The 17,846-nt window shown below is 41.3% G+C and overlaps 1 protein-coding gene across 3 annotated transcripts; it reads left to right on the forward strand.

Annotated features, from left to right (window-relative positions):
- Positions 1-1,360: 1,360 nt before the first annotated feature.
- usp7 (ubiquitin specific peptidase 7 (herpes virus-associated)) lies at positions 1,361-17,146 on the forward strand. Of its 3 annotated transcripts, none has more exons than XM_041277663.1 (31): positions 1,361-2,402; positions 4,590-4,694; positions 5,382-5,580; positions 5,674-5,812; positions 6,120-6,208; positions 6,302-6,410; positions 6,711-6,841; positions 6,996-7,050; positions 7,172-7,252; positions 7,341-7,431; positions 8,009-8,091; positions 8,349-8,458; positions 8,795-8,951; positions 9,201-9,345; positions 9,680-9,810; positions 9,965-10,099; positions 10,588-10,689; positions 10,981-11,086; positions 11,261-11,353; positions 11,439-11,506; positions 11,606-11,706; positions 11,796-11,949; positions 12,045-12,112; positions 12,746-12,848; positions 13,169-13,246; positions 13,491-13,591; positions 13,917-14,016; positions 14,405-14,524; positions 14,613-14,684; positions 15,365-15,455; positions 15,749-17,146. In XM_041277663.1, the coding sequence occupies exons 1-31, from the start codon at positions 2,321-2,323 to the stop codon at positions 15,853-15,855; spliced, it is 3,306 nt and encodes a 1,101-aa protein (XP_041133597.1). In that variant the 5' UTR covers positions 1,361-2,320; the 3' UTR covers positions 15,856-17,146. The 3 variants fall into 3 exon arrangements, with proteins under 3 accessions (XP_041133597.1, XP_041133595.1, XP_041133596.1); XM_041277661.1 differs by having other exon boundaries at positions 1,362-2,402; positions 12,740-12,848; XM_041277662.1 differs by having other exon boundaries at positions 1,362-2,402; positions 4,593-4,694; positions 12,740-12,848.
- The last annotated feature ends 700 nt before the right edge of the window (positions 17,147-17,846 follow it).

Consider the following 17,846-nt stretch of genomic DNA (forward strand, 5'->3'; position numbering starts at 1 on the left):
TTAAAAAAAAAAAAAAAAAAAAAAAAAAAAAACGTTGAAGTTTCATATAAAACAACTCAAAATGAACTAATACAGCAATGCTCCCCTGAATCTACGGGTAAATGCCGGCTGCGTGTCTCTTGACGGCTCTGCGAGTCTCTTGACAGGCGCTGTGTGTCTCTTGACGGCTCTGCGAGTCTCTTGACAGGGGCTGTTTCTCTTGACAGGGGCTGTGTGTCTCTTGATGGCTCTGCGAGTCTCTTGACAGGGGCTGTGTGTCTCTTGACGGCTCTGCGAGTCTCTTGACAGGGGCTGTGTGTCTCTTGACAGGCGCTGTGTGTCTCTTGACGGCTCTGCGAGTCTCTTGACAGGGGCTGTGTGTCTCTTGACGGCTCTGCGAGTCTCTTGACAGGGGCTGTGTGTCTCTTGACGGCTCTGCGAGTCTGACGGGGCTGTCTCTTGACAGGGGCTGTGTGTCTCTTGACAGGCTCTGCGAGTCTCTTGACAGGGGCTGTGTGTCTTGACAGGGGCTGCGTGTCTCTTGACGGCTCTGCGAGTCTCTTGACAGGGGCTGTGTGTCTCTTGACGGCTCTGCGAGTCTCTTGACAGGGGCTGTGTGTCTCTTGACAGGGGCTGTGTGTCTCTTGACGGCTCTGCGAGTCTCTTGACGGCTCTGTGTGTCTCTTGACAGGGGCTGTGTGTCTCTTGACGGCTCTGCGAGTCTCTTGACAGGGGCTGTGTGTCTCTTGACAGGGGCTGCGTGTCTCTTGACGGCTCTGCGAGTCTCTTGACAGGGGCTGTGTGTCTCTTGACGGCTCTGCGAGTCTCTTGACGGCGCTGCGTGTCTCTTGACAGGGGCTGTGTGTCTCTTGACAGGGGCTGCGTGTCTCTTGACAGGGGCTGCGTGTCTCTTGACGGCTCTGCGAGTCTCTTGACAGGGGCTGTGTGTCTCTTGACAGGGGCTGCGTGTCTCTTGACAGGGGCTGTGTGTCTCTTGACGGCTCTGCGAGTCTCTTGACGGCTCTGCGAGTCTCTTGACAGGGGCTGTGTGTCTCTTGACGGCTCTGCGAGTCTCTTGACAGGGGCTGCGTGTCTCTTGACAGGGGCTGCGTGTCTCTTGACAGGGGCTGTGTGTCTCTTGACGGCTCTGCGAGTCTCTTGACGGCTCTGCGAGTCTCTTGACAGGGGCTGTGTGTCTCTTGACGGCTCTGCGTGTCTCTTGACAGGGGCTGTGTGTCTCTTGACGGCTCTGCGAGTCTCTTGACGGCTCTGCGAGTCTCTTGACAGGGGCTGTGTGTCTCTTGACAGGGGCTGCGTGTCTCTTGACAGGCTCTGCGTGTCTCTTGACAGGCGAGTCTCTTGACGGCGCTGTCTCTTGACAGGGGCTGCGTGTCTCTTGACAGGGGCTGTGTGTCTCTTGACGGCTCTGCGAGTCTCTTGACGGCGCTGCGTGTCTCTTGACAGGCGCTGCTCTGTGTTTGGGTCTCCATGCGGATGTGACATTTCAGAGAGGAGCGCTGCCGCCATTTTGAGCTGTGCTCAATCTGCACATCACAAGCGGAGAGGGAAGAGAGAGCGGGGCCGGGCGCAGAGAATGAGAACGACGAGTACATGGGTTTTAATCTGAAAAAAATAATAAATAACAGCCTGTATTTATATTTACACTCAGAAGAGAACAGGATATTCCGGATTCCAGAAAACTAAACCACGTACTTTGTTTTGTTTTGTTTTTCTTTTTTTGAAATCCATGATTCCAAATTAGAATTGGTTTTGAATGGAATTTTTTTTTTTTTCGCTCTCCCTGAGAAGAGGGGCAATCGGAGAAACAAACTGACTTCAAATAAATCGAGGAGATACTGACTTTGAATTGGGTATTTGTTAACGTATATATATATATATATTAGAATTAAAAAAGAAAGGCGCATTTGTATATCGGATTTCTGCAGCTCTCCGCTTGGGGGGTTGTGGTGAGGTATATTTATCTCGCCTCCTCTCCTGTCCCGTTTCCAGGGGTAATTACGTTTTGTGGGGCTTCCAGTCTAGGCGGCTTTTGAACCCCCTCGTCCACAGCGGCTTGTATCCCCTTCAAGGCGCCGAGATTGGGCGAATAGCGAGCAAATACGTCCGCGTTTCTCTGCCTGCTCACCCATTGGCCTCCCTTCCTCAACCTCCGGCGCTGACAGCAGGAAAGGCCGAGGTCGCTGTTGAGCAGGCCCAGCCTCCAAGGCTCGTCCTGTCTGCCCCCCCTCTGCCCCCACAAACCCCCCAGCCCTCTCCGGAAAACACATTAGTAAAGGTCGAGGGGAACGAAGGTAACTGCCACCATCACGCCGCCGTCAACATGAACCACCATCAATCGCAGCAGCAGCAGCAGAAAGCCGGGGAGCAGCAGCTCAGTGAGCCCGAGGACATGGAAATGGAAGGTAAGGCTAAAGGCCGCAGTGGATGTGATGTTTAATATATACAGTATATGTACGAATCCAGCACGGCGGCTGTAGTTTTTGGTGGGCGTAAGGGAGTGAACTGGGATTTATTAAGGAGTAGTTTGCATTGTTTGTATATATATTGCTGCGAAGTCGATGGGGGCGGGGGGTTGCTGTTCACGACTAGTTTAGATCAGATATTTTGACATCCCAGAAATACCTTCGATGTGAGTTCTTGGTTAACTTCAGAGTTACAGAAACCAACTAAACAGACACTGCTGCTGGGGGGGCAAACACCACAAAAACAACGGTGTGAGTATACAATGCACAACGCACCATGCCTGCTGCTGTGCGCACTGGATGAACATGCTGCAGGCGTGACTCTGCACATGAAACACGGAGCCCTCGTTACCAGTTTAAATGAGCACATACGGCACGATCGTGCGGGGTGTTAAAGGTATTTGGGTTTAATGTTATTTTATCACACGCAGATCAATGAAGCAAGCCAGGACAAAATACACTACATGCGCGCACCCGCCCCTCTCCCGAATATATGCCGAGCAAAGCGACACATTGAAATGCTTGTGTGTAAAAAGCTGGGTATTCAATTGAACATTGACGATGGTATAATGCAGAACGATTTATTTTTAAATGTGTAAAGTTGAGACTTTGCAAACGAATGCGTGTTTAGGGCGTTTGGCGTGGTTTGCTGTTATTTTGTCTATTCATTTGTTGGCGCTGGGGAGGGATGTTGTCTGTTTGCAGGCACAGCACGATGGATGCGAGTCGGCACAGTAACAGTCAGTGACTCCGCTCGGTAAGGCCAGTCAGTGCATTGCAGGGGAGAGATGATACGGGTAAACAAAACCATTTTAAAATGGAGGCTTTTTTTTTTTCTTCTTCACCTGACCCCATTTTAAAGGAAGAGTGCTCTTTAAATATTAAGCGTTTATTTTCGGTTTTCTCTGATTCCTACAAGGCCGTTTTTGTTTTTCCTTCAATTTATTTAAAATTATTTATTTCTGCGTTGAAATCGTTAATTTTCCTTCAACTAGCTTGCTGCATTTTGCGATGCGAGAGCGTTTTGTTTTTGTTTTTGCGCGGTTGTTTTTCTTCTTCGCGGCGTGGCACAGTAAGAAGCGTGTTCATTTCTCGGGCCCCGCTAGTTGGTTGTCACCGAGGCCCGGGTGTGTGTGTGTCTGATCGGCTGTGTGTCAGGCCAGCGTGTCCTGCTTGCACGCTAAGCACAGCGCGGGGTTTTTATCATGCATTGTCAAGAAGCAGTGCGATCAACTCGCGGAAACTCGCCATTTTTAATTATTCGCGTTTCTTTTTTTTTTTTTGTTGCACCTTTTTGCAAAGTTTATACATTTTTGGGTGGATAATATACACACACACACATACACAATGTGCATAATATTGTAACTATCTCTTCTATAAACTATCCTAATGGATTCCCACATTGGTTTCATTTTCATGCAAGTCATGCTGGGCTCCTATTCCATAGGAGGAGGGGGGCATGCTTGCTGTCTTTTCAGTCGAGATGACATCTTAAGGTTAACCCATGTGATCTGCATATAGATCTGTTGGAAAACGTCAAGTGGCTCAGTTATGGAGTGTAACGTGCTTGACTGCATGCAAACATCCTGCAGTTTTGTCTAAGGCAATTCTGTATGGTTAAACCTGTATCTTACAGACTCTAGCTACATGGTCATCAGCCCTAGTTGTAACAGCCAGGTAACACAGAATTAGACTCCCCTGAATGAAGTAGATAGGTTGGTCCTTTTTAATGTAAGTGCTGTGAGCCTGTCTATGCTCATTTGTAACAGGTGACCTTTTTATTTGTGGTGTTTAGGTACTCTAGTATAAACACTGTTCATGTTGTTGTATATCCATGATATTATTGATACCTTCACCAAACAAAGTGTCCTCATTTTCAGGTGGCAGCTAGGGTGTTGGATCACTTATTCAGAAAGAGCCTGGTCTTTGATACTGTTACACAGCTAAGCTTAGTTTAATGTACATGATGTGGTGTGACCATTGTGCAATTGTTTCATTTTCGACGTTGATCCAGAATACACTAACACATCTGCTTCATGTAGAGATGGGAGAGGGATTTATCTGCTGTTAATAACCGTTTGGCCTATTATTATTATTATTATTATTATTCTGTTCTTCCTCTCCCAGCTGGGGACACAGATGAGCCCCCGAGAATCACTCCAAATCCAGTCATTAACGGGAATGTAGCCATAGCTGACGGACACAGTAACACCGAGGAAGACATGGAAGATGGTAAGCTCTTTTACCATTCATAGAAAGCCATGCCAGGTAAAGAGAGTTGTTATGTTACTCAAGCTAAGGTCTGAATTTCTGGCAGTGGTTGTGCTAGTTACACAGCCTTCCTTTACCCAGTGAGAGATTAGCCAGCCAGCATGTCACAGGGAATGCTTGTCTTGCTATTCCCTGTAAAGTTGGTTGACACTGCCGGCTTTGTACATAATGTACACATCTTACCCCAGATGCTGAATGTGTTTGAGGATGTGTTATTTTTGCATAATTAGTTTTTTTGCTCAAGTGAAGTCTTCCGGTTTGTGTAAGGTTCTTGTAAACCCATAAGCAATGTAGATTGTAGTGTCATTTTAGATGACCAGAATCTGCAAAGCAAAGAGGTAAACTGGTGTTAAACCTGAACTGTTTCAGGAAGAGATTGCAAGACTCACAGCCTGCAGTGCTGTAATCATTAGAATTGAGGAACTCCTCACATGTACAGAAGTCCTGCTGTAAGCTTTGCAGAGCTTCCCTTTGCACACACCCACTCCCCATGTTTACAGGGTCTCGAACCCACAAGCATGCTGTACTCTGTGCAGGAAACCTCTGAGTTTGTTTGATTTGTAAAAGCCAATATAAAGTATACCTATTAAATGGCTTAGACTGGAATGACCAAATTTCACTTTTTATTAACCATTTTTCCCCCCTCAGATACAAGCTGGCGGTCAGAGGCTTCCTTTCGGTTCACTGTGGAGCGATTCAGCAGGCTCAGTGAATCTGTGCTCAGCCCTCCTTGCTTTGTGCGAAACCTACCATGGAAGATTATGGTGATGCCACGCTTCTACCCAGACCGGCCTCATCAGAAGAGTGTGGGATTTTTCTTGCAGTGCAATGCAGAGTCTGATTCAACGTAAGAGATGTTGCTTGCATGTGTAAGATCATTTTAATGTTCTGCCTGGGTCCAGAATGAAATTTAATTGAATTATACCCCCCCCCAATGCAGGTCATGGTCATGTCACGCCCAAGCAATGCTGAAGATAATAAATTATAAAGATGATGAAAAGTCTTTCAGCCGAAGGATCAGCCATCTTTTCTTTCATAAGGAAAATGACTGGGGGTTCTCCAATTTTATGTCTTGGAGTGTAAGTAGATATTTTGTTTCCTCTGTTCGCAAGCACATGGTTTCTGGCACACTGGGCTAGATCGACGGTATAAATGCTAGCTTAATCTTGAACATCACAGGTTATCTTATTAAAACGCCTGTTTTAACAATTGAAGTGTTGCACTATTAATACGATTCTAAGAAGCAAGCAGGTTGCCTGGATCTGGCAATGATGAGCATCTTCCTGTTTCATATTGTATTAGTTGTGTTATATGTAAAGTGTAAAGTAAGCAGTGTTTTTCTTTTTTACACATTTTTTGGTCCAAATAGTGCGTTCTTTTTTGCAGGATGTAACCGATCCTGAAAAGGGGTTTATTGAAGATGATAAGATTTCATTTGATGTCTACGTTCAGGCAGACGCACCACATGGAGTTGCGTAAGTATTTCGTTTTAGGGTCTGTTATTATAAAGGTTTTTATGTTGTAAAAAAGTTTTTTTTAATGAGTGCGTCCCATATTTTGTTTTTCAGCTGGGATTCAAAGAAGCACACTGGATATGTTGGGTTGAAGAACCAAGGAGCAACCTGTTACATGAACAGTTTGTTACAGACACTATTCTTCACGAATCAGCTCCGTCGGGTCAGTGTTCTCCTGTTAAACACCTCTGTGCAGCCAATGCGACTTTCTCTGCTCTGGTTCAGTGGTGAAGAGAAGTTTTGTTTTCTAGATTAATCTAGTCTGCCGTCCAGTGATAAAAAGCTGACTTGTAGGTTCTTGATCTGTTACAGTGATCAGCAGCTGTCTCGTTTGTTTGCAGTATTTGACAGTTTCTGGAAGTTTTAAGTAGATGGTATAACCTGGTTATATAGTTAGTGTGCTCCAGTTTCAGAACAATTTCCCTGCAAAACAGTCTGTTTAAACTGTTCATTTCTGTTTCAGGCAGTATATATGATGCCAACAGAAGGTGACGACTCATCCAAAAGTGTTCCCTTGGCATTGCAAAGGGTATTTTATGAACTCCAGCACAGTGACAAACCAGTAGGAACGAAAAAGTTAACAAAATCCTTTGGGTAAGTCAACCATGAAGGTATGAGAAGACACTGCACAAAAAGTGACTATTTAATAAAGCAGTTTGCATTTGCTTTCAGCCATATACTGTGTACTGCTTTGAAATTGCTAGCTAGAACCTACAGTACAAGTAATATCTGTGTTTTTTGTGTGAAGGTGGGAAACGTTGGATAGCTTCATGCAGCATGATGTACAGGAACTCTGCAGGGTGGTAAGTATGTGTTAGTTGTCGTGCACTGTACAGTGTGTCTTGTCGTGCACAGTCGTACATGGTACAGCATTCGTTTGCCAGTGTTGGCTCCTCTTTCACTCTCTTTTTCTTGTTCTCTCAGCTGCTTGATAACGTTGAGAATAAAATGAAAGGCACTTGTGTTGAAGGCACTATACCAAAACTGTTCAGAGGAAAGATGGTGGTAAGTTGATATTCCCTGCATTGCATTGTTGTTGTTTTGTTTTTGTGCCCTCTCCATTTTCTGAAGATGTCCAACCCTCTCTTCACAGTCCTATATCCAGTGTAAGCACGTAGACTATATATCAGAGAGAATAGAAGATTACTACGACATCCAGCTCAGTATAAAGGGAAAGAAAAACAGTGAGTATATACAGCACTGGGGTTCAGCTTCTTCATGGTGTGAATCGCCTGCTACAGCATAAACGGGAACTTGAATGTTTTGAAAAGCGATTTTTGGAAATGCCACAATTCTGTTTTGTGTGTGTGTGTTTTTTTTTTTTTTTTTTTTTTTTAAGTGCACGATATATTCTGATAGGTCATTTTTTAATTGGTTGGAGAAGAAATGTATGTTATCTGTATTGTTTTTAATTTATTGCACTTTATAAACACTAAATAATGTAAGCACACAGGACTGGGTCATTGATTCTGAAACTGCTGCAGGATCTTTGCAGCATTCATCTTTCCCATGTGGTTTAGTAGCCAAAGATAGATTTATTTACTCAAGATGCAACTGTTTCCTAATACTACTCTGTTCAGAAAGGGGGGGAAAAATCCAGCTGTGAGCCTGTGGTGTACTGGCAGTTATTTCTGTTAATAAAAAAACCAAACCAATGACTATTAGTATGATTAATTAAACATTAGTGGCAGTGAGAAAGCATTATTATTCAAACTCCCATTCTCCCCTTTTTCTGAATGACCAGTTGTTTCCTCCCTGCAGTATTTGAATCCTTTCAAGACTATGTGGCAGTGGAACAGTTGGATGGGGATAATAAGTACGATGCTGGGGAACATGGTTTACAGGTATGTAAGACAAACTCCACTACAACTGTATTGTGAATAATACAGAAATATGAATGGGTGTTTTTAGTTATTATTAATGTTGTGGGGATTACTCCATTATGCTGCCAATGTAATGCTAAAGGGGTGCTGGGTTTCATACATTTGTAACTAGACTTTATGAGCAGGGATATAACTGTTCAGCTGGCTGTTCGGTCGGTTTTGAATCCGTCTTTAGTCACTTATGTGTTTGAACTCTGGTCTCCTCTGTGTTTTATTAGGAAGCTGAAAAGGGGGTGAAGTTCTTGACGTTTCCTCCGGTGCTGCACCTGCAGCTCATGCGGTTCATGTATGACCCGCAGACCGACCAGAACATTAAGATCAATGACAGGTAATGAGCTGAGAGCTCTGCTGCTGATGCATGAGATTCAAATTCCAGGACAAAGAGACACGCTTATTTCAGAATGACCTGGTCAGGTTTTCCGTCTTTCTAACTTTTTGTCCCACTTGAAAAACGTGGCACTAGTGTCTTGCAGTTACTAGAAAATGGAAAACTTAATGAATTCAAGTTTGTAACTTTTTTGTACCAAAATCAGTTTAATATTTTTCTAAAGTAATCTGAATCTGTTACTGTAGTAAAGTAAGACCCTTTTTGTTGTGCAGCTCCAGGTATTCTAGTTTTAATTTTCCCTAACTGTTCATGTTCTCTGCACTTTAACTACTTCAGGTTCGAGTTTCCTGAGCAGCTGCCCTTGGATGAGTTTTTGCAGAAGCTAGATTCCAAGGATCCTGCTAACTACATTCTCCATGCAGTTTTGGTGCACAGTGGGGATAACCATGGAGGCCATTATGTGGTCTATCTAAACCCCAAGGGAGATGGAAAGGTGGGTACAAAGATCAGTGTCCTCATTTATATACAGTAGGGAGATTTGTTCAAGGATTTCTCTTTGCATTTACTGTGTCTGTCTTTTTGCTACTGCATTAACATTTTAGGTTTTTACATTTTGAAAAGTGAATTATTTAAATCTGTTTAACGATTTACAATACTATCGCTTAATCTTTCAACCTGTTTTTTTTTGTCTCTACACGATTGGCATGCTGCCTAACGAACCGTGGTCTTGTTGTCCCCTCAGTGGTGCAAGTTTGACGATGACGTGGTATCCAGGTGCACTAAAGAAGAAGCTATTGAACACAACTATGGAGGCCACGATGACGATTTATCTGTGCGTCACTGTACAAATGCATACATGTTGGTGTACATTAGAGAATCCAAACTCAGTAAGCAGACTCTAAATATTTCTCTGAATGTGACTCGAGTGTGTTTATTATGCTAGTCAGGCAAAGCAAAATGAGTTTACTAATGAACAGATGATGGTACTGCTTCATTTTTGCAGAGATAGTATAGACCACTGTTTGCTTGTGTTTTTTTTTTTTAAAGGAAATATGATTAAGCATGCCTGTTGTCCAGTACTAAGGAGAATGATGTTTTATGAGTTTGTTATTGCAGTTTGTCTGCGTTACAGTAGAACCAGCTGTTGAATAAGAAGTTGACCCACTGCTAACCCAAGCATGTGGGCAGTTTGCTGTATTTGAGTGCTTTTGTCTTTTGAAGGTGAGGTATTGCTGCCAGTCAATGATGTTGACATCCCACAGCAGCTCGTGGAGCGCCTTCAAGAGGAGAAGAGGGTGGAGGCTCAGAAGAGAAAAGAGAGGCAGGAGGCGCACCTCTACATGCAAGTACAGGTAATGAACAAGCTGCAGGAGGCGCGCTGTGTCCTGTGATCGATACCAAGTGCTTCCTTTTTACTTCACCTTGCCTGTAGGTGTGATCTGTATGGCATCCTGCATGTCAGTTTGTCACTTATTAAAATGTGTTGTGTTTTTTTTTTTTTTAAAGATCGTTACTGAGGACCAGTTCTGTGGCCATCAAGGAAACGACATGTACGACGAGGAGAAGGTGAAATACACAGTGTTTAAAGTCCTGAAAAACTCAACGCTTGCTGAGTTTGTGCAGAATCTCTCACAGACCATGGTGAGTATTCAGGGTGTTCAAAATTAAGAATCTCAACATGGAATGGGAAAAAATGTTTATGAATAATGTAGTTGTGTGTGTGTGTGTGTGTGTGTGTGTATATATATATATATATATATATATATATATATATATATATATATATATATATATATATAACATAATGCTATTTTTCTTTCTAAATCCTGTTTTTACAATGTAGCAGGAGTGTAGGTTTGAGCATGCTGTAAATTTTTGTTGTGATTTTGTACATTTCTCTGTGTTTAGTGTGGTTAAATGTAATTCACTTTGTTTTTAAATATGTTTTGATGAGTTAGGGCGTCCAGTTTGATGAATGTAAAGTAATAAGCATTTAACAATAACCTTAAATTCTTGTTGCTTGGGAAATATTGAATACACAGAAGAAAAACAAAAAAATGATCTTGTAGAACTTAAGTGACTCTGCTTTGATTTAAGCTTCAGATGTTAAGTGTTGTATTGTTGTGCAGGGTTTCCCGCAGGATCAGATTCGTTTATGGCCAATGCAGGCAAGAAGCAATGGTACAAAAAGACCAGCAATGTTGGACTATGAAGCAGATTGCAGCAAAACTGTAAGTGTGAAATACAGCTCCTCTTCAGAGAATTGAAAGAAACCAATCCATGTGTGCATTGTCACTTTGTTTGGTTTTCACGATGAACATGGATCTTCTGTTGAGGGATATTTTAGTTGCTACTGATTTTTAAACTGTGTGGCAGTGATTTAGCCCAGTAATGTGCTGTGCCGTACCAGTGTGTAGTGTGCAGCTCTGTAGCATGCTGCGTCTCCAAGCCCACTTCGAAAGCTCACATGCACGTGTTGGTGGGCTGATGCTGGATCCTCGTGGTTTTCTTCTTCTAAACAGATGATTGAGTTAAGTGACAATGAGAATCCGTGGACAATATTCCTGGAAACTGTAGACCCAGAAATGGCTGCCAGTGGAGCAACGTTGCCCAAGTTTGACAAAGACCGTAAGTGTGTGTGTGTGATCTACTTATGTGACTGTTTACATATCTTTCCCTGTTGTATCAGTGTGGGTAGAATTGGAGGCATGTGTTTCAACCTTGCATAAAACTACAGAACCACCTGCCAGCACCTGTCTGCCCATTTCAAACAGATTAAACACAGTACGTTCTCGTCTGCAGATGATGTCATGTTGTTCTTGAAGATGTATGATCCAAAAACTAGAAGCTTAAATTATTGTGGACATATCTACACACCTATATCCTGTAAAATACGTACGTATGCATTTTTCTCATGTCTTCTATTCTGTTTCCAGTGTTTTACAGTAGGAGAACCTAATGGGGTATTTTCTTGTAATAGGAGACCTGCTGTCAGTAATGTGTGAGAGGGCAGGATTTTCACAAGGAACTAGCCTTCTCCTCTATGAGGTAAGCAATGGCACGGGTATTTCATTTCACTCTTTTCTATATGGAACTGCAAAGCTTGCTAATATATTGCATTGGTCTATTTTCTGTTTGTGTTTGCAGGAAGTAAAGCCGAATTTAACAGAGAGGATCCAGGACTATGACGTGTCTCTAGACAAAGCACTTGACGAGCTCATGGATGGTGATATAATAGTGTTCCAAAAGTAAGTGGTGTTTTTTTTTATGTTGTCTTTTATCGTTTAAGGCAAGTCTTGCTGTTTTATTTCCAGTTTTTGTTTTGCTGTGTTTGTAGAGATGATCCAGAAAACGATTCCAGCGAATTACCGACAGCGAAGGATTACTTCAGAGACCTGTACCACCGCGTCGATGTTATCTTCTGTGATAAAACCATTCTCAACGACCCAGGCTTCGTGGTTACGCTCTCTAACAGAATGAACTATTTCCAGGTTAGTCCTCTCTTTAATGTCTATTTAAAATGCATGGATGTTTAAAATATCAAGTCACTAAATGCACAGATACCTGTTCTCACTTTATTTTTTAGGTTGCAAAGACAGTTGCACAGAGATTAAACACTGACCCAATGCTACTTCAGTTTTTCAAGTCCCAAGGGTAAGTGAATCGTTGATATTTATGTAACAGTTTTATTTTTTTGCATGTGTGAATTAACTTCCTGACCTTGTTCATTCTCATTCACAACTAGTGTGGGTTTTAAAAAGAGTTTAAGGGAGGTTGACTCTGATATTAAGTTCTGTGATCTACTTTTTTAATCCCCCCCCATTTGAAAGTGTTTAGATTTTCTTTAACCTTTTGTGGTCCATTTATTCAGTGCTTGTCAGGTGTGTCAGGTCCAATGTATTCCAGCTAAGCCCCAACGCTTGTTCGCTGTATTTTTCACATACCTCTTTATAGATGTGCATATGATAAATCTTCTCCTGATCATTCATTTTATCACCAAACTCCTCAGTAATGTGATCCAAGTCATGTTATTATAACATCTCAAAAAGCTCTGCAAATGTCCGTGATGTTCTATCTCCTTTGCTTGTGTCCATGTTATCTCTGTGGTGCTTTACGTCTTTTTGATTATGTCGGACAGGGTCCGACATCGGACTGGAAAGGGAAAATTGCAATGTCGGACCTGGTCCTACATAGGACCGCAAAGGGTTAAACATTGTTTTCCTTGCGTTGATCAGCTGTTCCTTAAACGCAGAATGTGTAATACCAATGGCTTTGTTGTAGTTACAGGGATGGTCCAGGGAATCCTCTTAGACACAATTATGAAGGTACTCTGAGAGATCTGCTGCAGTTCTTCAAACCCAGGCAGCCGAAGAAACTGTATTACCAGCAGGTAATCTACACATTGATGCACAATAGAATGGACCATGTGTTTGTAGCATTTCATGCAGTTTTAATGTAGAACATTATATGCAGTGTGTGTGTGTGTGTTTATATAATTTTGGATAAACTTTACTATTTGTAAGAGACTTGTAGTACAGCTACAGGCTTCATATCCCTACCTGAGGAGTCCTTTTTACATGCACATATATAAACATGGGACGATATTGAGCTGTTAACATGCTAATAATGCTATGTTTCAGTGCATCAGCATGTTTACTTAATGTATTTTCTTCATGTGATCTCAAGTAATGTACTGCTTGTTTTTTACAGCTGAAAATGAAGATAACAGACTTTGAAAACAGGAGGAGTTTCAAATCCATATGGTTGAACAGCCAGTTTAGAGAAGAGGTAATTAAACATTTGCATGTAATCTGTACCGATTTTTAAAACGAACTGTGTGTAAAACCAAAGCTGAGCTCTATATTAATCTGAGCTGCATTCGATTTCAGTGGATTTTGAGTGTCTCGTCTCTGAATGCTCTTAGAATTCCTCTAATCTTGCTTCCAAAGACGTCTCTGATTACGTGTGGAAATGTACAGTATCTGTATGATGCCTTTCTGTTGCTGATTCGTCACACTTTTTAATTGCACAGGAGATAACACTATACCCAGACAAGCATGGCTGTGTACGAGACTTACTGGAGGAATGTAAAAAATCTGTAGAACTGTCCGACAAAGGGTCAGAGAAGCTGAGGTAAAGCCTGAAAGCTCTCAATGTCTTTAACATTGTGTGTTTACAGCAAATACACTGTTTTGTTTGTTTGTTCAACTGTGTTGAAAGTATGTTCATGCAGGATGATCTTGAGATCAGAATTATAATGCTGTAATTAAGACAAAAGCTATGTGTCCAGCAGTCTTTAATAGTGAACCAAACTGAGTCATGTTTCATACTTTTCTGAAACAGTCTTATTCTATGTCCTCTGTGTGTGTGTGTGTGTGTGTGTGTGTGTGTGTGTGTGTGTGTGTGTGTCTAATATATACAATATGCATTCATGATTCTTTTTCCCCTCTTGCTTCAGGCTGCTAGAAATTGTAAGCTACAAAATAATTGGGGTCCACCAAGAAGATGAATTACTAGAATGTTTATCTCCGGCAGCGAGTCGCACATTCAGAATAGAGGTGCGTCTTTGATCAGTACCTGTCTGTAAACACTCAATGAATTTCTACACAATTCTGTTGGCCTTTGCTGTGTATCTGTATATTCATGGGGTGTTTATTAAATGCTTCATTGCACTTGATGGTATCGAATTCTAGGCATATTATGTAATCAATTTTAAGCTTTTTTAAATCTCATTTCCCAAGTTGAAGTTTATTTCTATTTTGGATAAGTTTGTGTGGGTTGATTCCTCAGTTGTTCATGTGATTAAAACAGATGTAATGAAATGTAAATTGCTAGTTACTGCTGTCTCGTCAGAACCGGTATATGTATGACTTATGAGGCTTTTAAAAAAATTGTTAATGACTGGTAAATGTGGAGCGATTTTAACATCAGATTTGATCTTTGTAGGAAATCCCTCTGGATCAGGTAGGCCTTGATAAGGACAATGAGATGCTGATTCCAGTGGCACATTTCCACAAGGAAGTCTTTGGGACTTTTGGTATCCCGTTTTTGCTGAAAATACGGCAGGTAAAGCTGCTTTTAAAACACAGAAGTCGGTCACGTTGTGTTCAGCGCGACTTTGCCTTTTCTAACTGCTCTGTTTTAATTGTTCCAGGGAGAACCGTTTCGAGAGGTTATGAAGAGGGTTCAGACGATGCTCGAGATCCAAGAAAAGGAGTTTGAAAAGGTAAATTCAAGTGTGACTGTCGGTACAGGTGTGGAACAAAGAAAGAGTCTTCTGGTGGCATATTTCATATAGAAAAGTATGAAACATTGCTTTGACTTATTGCTTTTGATTAGTTCTACATTGTTTAACCCTTAGCGGTCCATTTATTCAGCACTTGTCAGGTCCAATTTATTTTCACACATGCTGTTTTAAAATACGTATTTTTTCAGAGTAAAACAGGTTTTAAAGGCACTGAATAGAAAAAGGACACTCAGTACTGCATCTCCAGTCAAGCCCCACCCCTTGTTCGCTGTATTTTTCACATACCTCTTTATAGACGTGCATACTGATAAATCCTCTCCTGATCACTCGTTTTATCACCAAACTCCTCAATAATGCGATCCAAGTCATTATTTTATTACTGTAACATCTCAAAGCTCTGGAGATGTCTGTGATGTTCTTTGAGCGCTGGATGTGGAAGCAGCTCTCTCCTTTGTTTGTGTCCATGTTAGAGACACAAACACAAACTAGAGACCTGTGCTTGACGTCTTTTTGATGTGGGACAGGAAAGGGAAAATTAATGTCGCACCAGGGACCGCAAAGGGTTAAACCTGTACAGCATTTTCCAAACTCGTGGCATTCAATGAACAACTAATGATTAATTGTGAAAACTGATTTTAAATAACTTCTTATGTCTTAAGTTTAAGTTTGCCATTGTGATGATGGGTCGGCATCAGTACATCAATGAAGATGAATATGAAGTCAATCTGAAAGACTTTGAGCCTCAGCCAGGTGAGACCGATATGTGCTACACCACCTTACATTTTTCTTTCATATAGATTGCTTCAAAAATACCATTTGAATGCGATGCCCCTGTGCAACACATTACTTCCTATTGTCTGTAGTCTCTTAGGCCCTTGCACACCTGTTTTCTCACAAAGCACTTCATAATCCATAGGGAATGTTAAACAATGCATAATACTCAAGTATTATAGTAATATAAGGTGTTCTCGATCATCCACCTGTGTTGGGAATGTTGTAACTGTCTTATCTGAATGTGTGTCTTTCTATTTAATTTTTCTTAGGTAATATGTCACATCCAAGGCCATGGTTAGGGCTTGACCATTTCAATAAAGCCCCAAAGAGAAGCCGCTACACATACCTGGAGAAAGCAATCAAGATTCACAACTGACATCCTCAGCGACCTAATCAACTGTACTAAAGACTTAACCAAACCCTTCCATGTGTGCGCCACTTCTAACAGCAGCAGCACCTGTGTACACATGCACCACCTATGAAGTCTTCAGCGAGAGGATTTGCTGCTTGTGCTACATTTTATTTTGTTGAGGCTGTTCAGTTTGGCTTCTCTGTATCTAAATAGACTGCCCGTTTTGTCTGGAAGGAGCCAAAATAATTTTTATCGTATCTGGAAAGGCAGTGTGAACTGAGTGGGGATGTTTTTTTATAAAGAGTTGTTCTTGTAAGAAATAGGCTGCATAGGGAGTGGATTGAGTTGGAAAGTAGAACAGAAAAGCTGCCGTTCGCAAAAGGTTTCGCATCTTTAGAAAACCAGCTGGTGGCATCCATTTGCTAGTTGCCTGTTGCGGTTCCTAATAATAAAACTTGGTCCGTTTAGAGCAACTTGTGACATTCATGTTTACACTTTTTTTTTTTTTTCTTAGTTTGGTTGGAGGAAAATTTAACTTGTTCCACGCTAATCCTATAAAAAAAAAAAAAATTAATAAGTACATTTCAATAAACACAGAAATCTGTATTTCATTTTGCACGTTGGCACTTAACATCAAAGATATTTAACATTTACAATTCGGGTAAATGTATTCCTTTTTGTGTTTTTTTTTTTGTTTGTTTTTTTGTTCATTTCAAATCTGCTGTCACTTTGCTGTGGGTTTTCGTACTCCTAACTGTATTCTGTCTGCTGGTTTTCTTCAGCGGTTTTTAGTGTGCATCGGTACTGAGCTAACAACACAAAGAGTTGACCGGTTGTGAGTGTAAGATGAAACCAGTGTAGCTGAATTAATAACTGAAATACAGCCTTTTTAGCACAGAAGGCATGCTCACTAGTGCTTAGTAAGCTGTTGACTTTGTAAAGAAAAAAAAATAAAATTGTATATTTAAAGAATGAACAGTTTAACACTCAAATATCATTTTGTTGGGTGCGGCTGCAAATTCATTGATGCTGATATTCATTCTGTGTGTGTGTGTGTGTGTAGTTTCATTTCAGTGCCAGGCTGCTTCTGCTGGGGTTATTTTTCTTTTGTTTTGTTTTTTGAGCTAATGGCAACAGCGTGTCTAGTTTGAGTGCAGTACAAAAAAGAAAAGTAGAAATCCACAGATCACAACTTATTTGAATTTGTCCTCCATCCTTTAATTTCTTTCTGTAGCAGCATTGTACGACAACTATTCCTGTATATTGCCTTTTTGCTGGAAAATGTTGTATGTTGAATAAAATTTTCTATAAAATGTTTTGCTTTAGTGTACAGTATTGACTTTTAAAGTTGGTATGATGGGGGGGGGGGGGGTTGTATAAAATCTGAAACTACCTTTTTTGGATTCTGTATTTTAAGGCTTTGGAAGTTCTCTCTCATATATAGTGAAATAGTGTATCGATAATCATTTTTATGGAAATGAGCCTGAGCATTTTTGTGGGCTGAAAATGAATTAAATTCTGTCTTGTTAAAGTTAAGTACTGTTTTTCTGATGTTCCACAAACTTTCTAACCTTATCAATGAATGCTGTTTGAGGAGAACATGTCTGTTCTGTGATATAGTTTCTCAACATGTATCGCTGTATAGCTAGTCTCTCAAGTGCTGTAGCATTCACAATGGTTTTTATCAGAATTGTGATTTGCTTGGTCCCCGCTGGGAATCCACATCAAACTTGCTTCTAATTTATTCCAGAAACACCTCCCTTGTGCCAGTACTGGCCTACATGACAATAATGCTAAGTTTAAACTACTCAAGTATGGAAACATTAAATAAACCCAATTGCATTGGCCACGTACTACTGCATTACAAACCTTGCATAGTAGAACAGGACCAAAATATGCCATTCAAGCAATCGGAGAGCAGAGGACCAAAGTAATCTCTTAGACTGTGGAGTTTCACAGTTGTCCTCGTATTATCAAGAGCTGTTCACTGTACTTGTTTTCATAAAAAACGGTCT

This window comes from Polyodon spathula, chromosome 18 (assembly GCF_017654505.1).
Source record: "Polyodon spathula isolate WHYD16114869_AA chromosome 18, ASM1765450v1, whole genome shotgun sequence".
NCBI lineage: Eukaryota > Metazoa > Chordata > Actinopteri > Acipenseriformes > Polyodontidae > Polyodon > Polyodon spathula.